The sequence below is a fragment of the Morus notabilis genome, unplaced genomic scaffold, assembly GCF_000414095.1.
Source record: "Morus notabilis unplaced genomic scaffold, ASM41409v2 Scaffold3971, whole genome shotgun sequence".
Classification (NCBI taxonomy): Eukaryota; Viridiplantae; Streptophyta; class Magnoliopsida; order Rosales; family Moraceae; genus Morus; species Morus notabilis.
In genome coordinates this window covers 2,211-5,495 of record NW_010360673.1, presented here as the reverse complement: position 1 = coordinate 5,495, position 3,285 = coordinate 2,211, and the positions used below count along the sequence as shown (strand labels likewise).

Below are 3,285 nucleotides of genomic sequence, written 5' to 3'. Positions count from 1 at the left end.
AGATCTATTTATTTTAAGAGTTTTGTATGGTTCAAATAATGGTCTTTGATAATGTTATAATGTTTTTCTGTAAAAAAAATTTAAATTTCAAAAGGTAGCTGTGTGAAAAATACCTAACGCAAAATAGAAAAAGGAAAAAAAAAAAAGAGACATATTGACAAAGTTCAATTCTAATTACAAAGAAAACCTAATTCATTAAAATAAACTAACAAATAGGGGTTTATATAGCCCTACAAGCATAGTAATAAAAGACTAATATACCCTTATTAATAAAGAGAAATAACTAAATAATCAATCCTAACCCTAAAATAAAGATAAGTATCGTTAACATCCCCTCTCAAACTCATGATGCGATCACAAGAAGCATCAAGAGTTTGCTAACTGAAAAAAAAAAAAAAAAAAACAAAAACAAAATTAAAAATTGAAACACAGCTTCATAAACAATTATGCAACTTTATACTTCTGCCAATGTCAATGCTAATTGTGATGCCAATGCCGATGATGTCGATCCCGGTGCTGGTACTGATGCTAATGTCGATACCAATACCAATATCAATACCAAAGCCCAACATGGGCAATCAAAGAAGAGAGAGAATGCAAAAGAGATGGAGAATGCAAACAATCAAAGAAGTGGGGAGAGTACAATGCCGGTCAATCAAAAAAAGAGGAGAAAGAATGCAAATACCACTAACCAATATGATAGTGCCAGAGTACAAAAGAAAGCAAGAAGAAGTGAAAAACCCGATTGTACAACCACCGATTGAAAACTAATAATTAGACTCAATCAAATAATATGATCTTCAAGATGCTAGTCTCTATTCAATTTTTTTTTCCTTCTTCTTCTTGCCTTGCGAAATTCCAACTCTCCAAATTCCAAATCTCGAAATTCCACCATATTCCACCACTTATTATTATTATTATTATTATCATTATTCAAATCGTCAAACCTAAAAAACATTAAAGGACAAATGGCGTACTTTTTTTCTCCAGTTCGATAGCATTTTATATATTGACCTCCTATTCCAATTCCAATCGGCAGGCTATGCTACGGGTGCAAAATTCATTCTCAATGCAGCAAATCCGGCAATCAATTACACTTTGCACTCACGATTTCCACAAGTCATTAGTTTCCACGCCGCACAATTGCCCAAACCATAAACCAAAAGAATGATAAAATAAGAAAGAATTATTCCCAAAAATCGTGTAGCTCTCTGCTACCATGTGAGAAATACTCAATGCAAAATAGAAAAAGAAAAGAAAAGAGAGTCGTAATGCCAAAGTTCAATTGCAATTGCAGAGAAAACCTAATTCATTGAAATAAACTAACAAAGAGGGGGTCCTCCAAATATAGGAGTAAAAGACTAATATACCCTTACTAATAAAAAGAAATAACCAAATAACCAATCATATCTCTAAAATAAAGATAAGCATCGTTAACAAGGTAAATCATGAATATGGTTTGAACGGGCCGAAATCTATCAAGACGAGGTCAGGAATCAAGAAGTTGCAGCATTCTAGACTACCTTGTCCAACAAAAGGGTGGCCGAGATAGGTTTCAGTCCAGAAAAGTTAACTACTTGATTGAGAAGCTTAAGCTCCTTTGTACTAAGCTTCAACATTCTACGCATATAGCACGACGCCCGTTTTCGATGAGATGGTTGCAACAAGACATAACATCATTCAAGATCCAAAACTTGCAGTTCATTACAGAAAAACATACAAAAAAAAAAAGGGAAAAAACGCTAACCAAAAATGTGACACTAACAAAAAATGTGAAGAAGATAAAAGCAACTCCCAACCTATTCAATCTTCATTTCAAATGCCAACTACCTAATAATTCAGCTCAACAATAAGGCTGGAATCAACAGACCGAAGTATGAATTTTTTTTTTTTTTTCTCTGAGAAACTCTCTCTCAAGATGGGGAAGCATCACCGGACAAAGTTTTGGTTACATCGAGCTTAGTTTTGCAGGCAGGGTAATAACACCAATCACCTACCAACCAACGAGTTCATTTTGAATGAAGAACCGTTTGTTTCACTAGTTTACGTTGAAAATTTGAGTTAAAAAATGAATTTATATTAGAAGAAACGCCGTACAGAAAAAAATAAATTTAAATTTTCGTTAAAAAATATATATATTTTTCATTTTATATTATAGAATTTATTATGAACTTGTGATGTCATGATAATTATACTCAAAATCTTATACTATTATTTGTTTAATCTTAATGGATGTTATCATATTTTAGCGTGTTAAGAATTTTAAGTTATTTCTAATATGTAAAAATCTAGAGAAAAGTAAATAAGTTTCGTGTCAATTTCGAACATATCATTTTCGTATCGCGGGTTATTTTTGTGTCGTGTTGTGTTAACCCGTAAAGTAATTATGTCGTGTTTGTGTTACAATTTTAAAAAAAAATTTGTGTCATAAATCGTGTTCGAATTAACTGTAAATTAAAAAATATAATCAGAACACAACAACGTGATACGTCTCTAATTATTAGCGTACAAAAAGAGAACGTAATAGTTTACTGGATAATGTTTTGAAACACAAGTTCTCACGTGGTATTGTGCAAATTTTATTATTCATGAATAATATATTAATAGAAAAACTATTGCTGCAACTATACATCAATGAAATGACAAGCTCTTGTATACCTTTTGCTTTTATGAGGTTTGAGATCTAGATGCTCTATCTAAACATACCTAACTAAAGATGGAGAAGAAAGATAATAGGCTTCACATAGCAATCTTCCCTTGGCTAGCTTATGGCCATGTTAAGCCATTCTTTGAGCTCTCCAAGTTCCTAGCTCAAAAGGGTCATAAAATCTCTTTCATTTCCACCCCAAAAAATCTCCAACGTCTCCCAAAACATCCTCTCATAGACTTTGTTTCCTTTCCTTTACCTCACGTCGATGGCTTACCACAAGGCACTGAGTCAACCACCGAGTTGCCGATTCACAAAGTCCCTTTTCTCAAAAAGGCCTACGACAAACTCGTTCCCTCTTTAACTCAGTTCCTCAAAGAACCAACCGACATCAAATGGATCGTCCATGACTTCCTCTGCCACTGGGTTCCACGAGCTGCGACTCAACTCGGCATCAACTCGGTCTACTTCGCCATAAGCGCCGCCACCTCGCTGGCCTTTTTCGGGCCGCCCTCTGAGTTGCTCGGCGGTAGCCGCCAGCGACCGGAGAACTTCACCGTCGTCCCTGAATGGGTCGGCTTCGAAAGCGACGTCGCTTATAAGTTGTTCGAGATCAAGGGTCATTGGGAATGCATGGA

The 3,285-nt window shown here is 34.9% G+C and overlaps 1 protein-coding gene across 1 annotated transcript in view; it reads left to right on the top strand.

The window, feature by feature from the left end:
• Window positions 1–2,645: 2,645 nt before the first annotated feature.
• The window catches only part of LOC21384265 (putative UDP-rhamnose:rhamnosyltransferase 1), a 1,525-nt gene continuing 885 nt past the window's right edge, over window positions 2,646–3,285 (top strand). The window contains 2 exon segments of the mRNA XM_024164875.1: window positions 2,646–3,282; window positions 3,284–3,285. The exon segment at window positions 3,284–3,285 is cut by the window's right edge and continues 885 nt beyond it. Coding sequence (XP_024020643.1) covers window positions 2,717–3,282; window positions 3,284–3,285 — 568 coding nt within the window. The 5' untranslated portion in view covers window positions 2,646–2,716.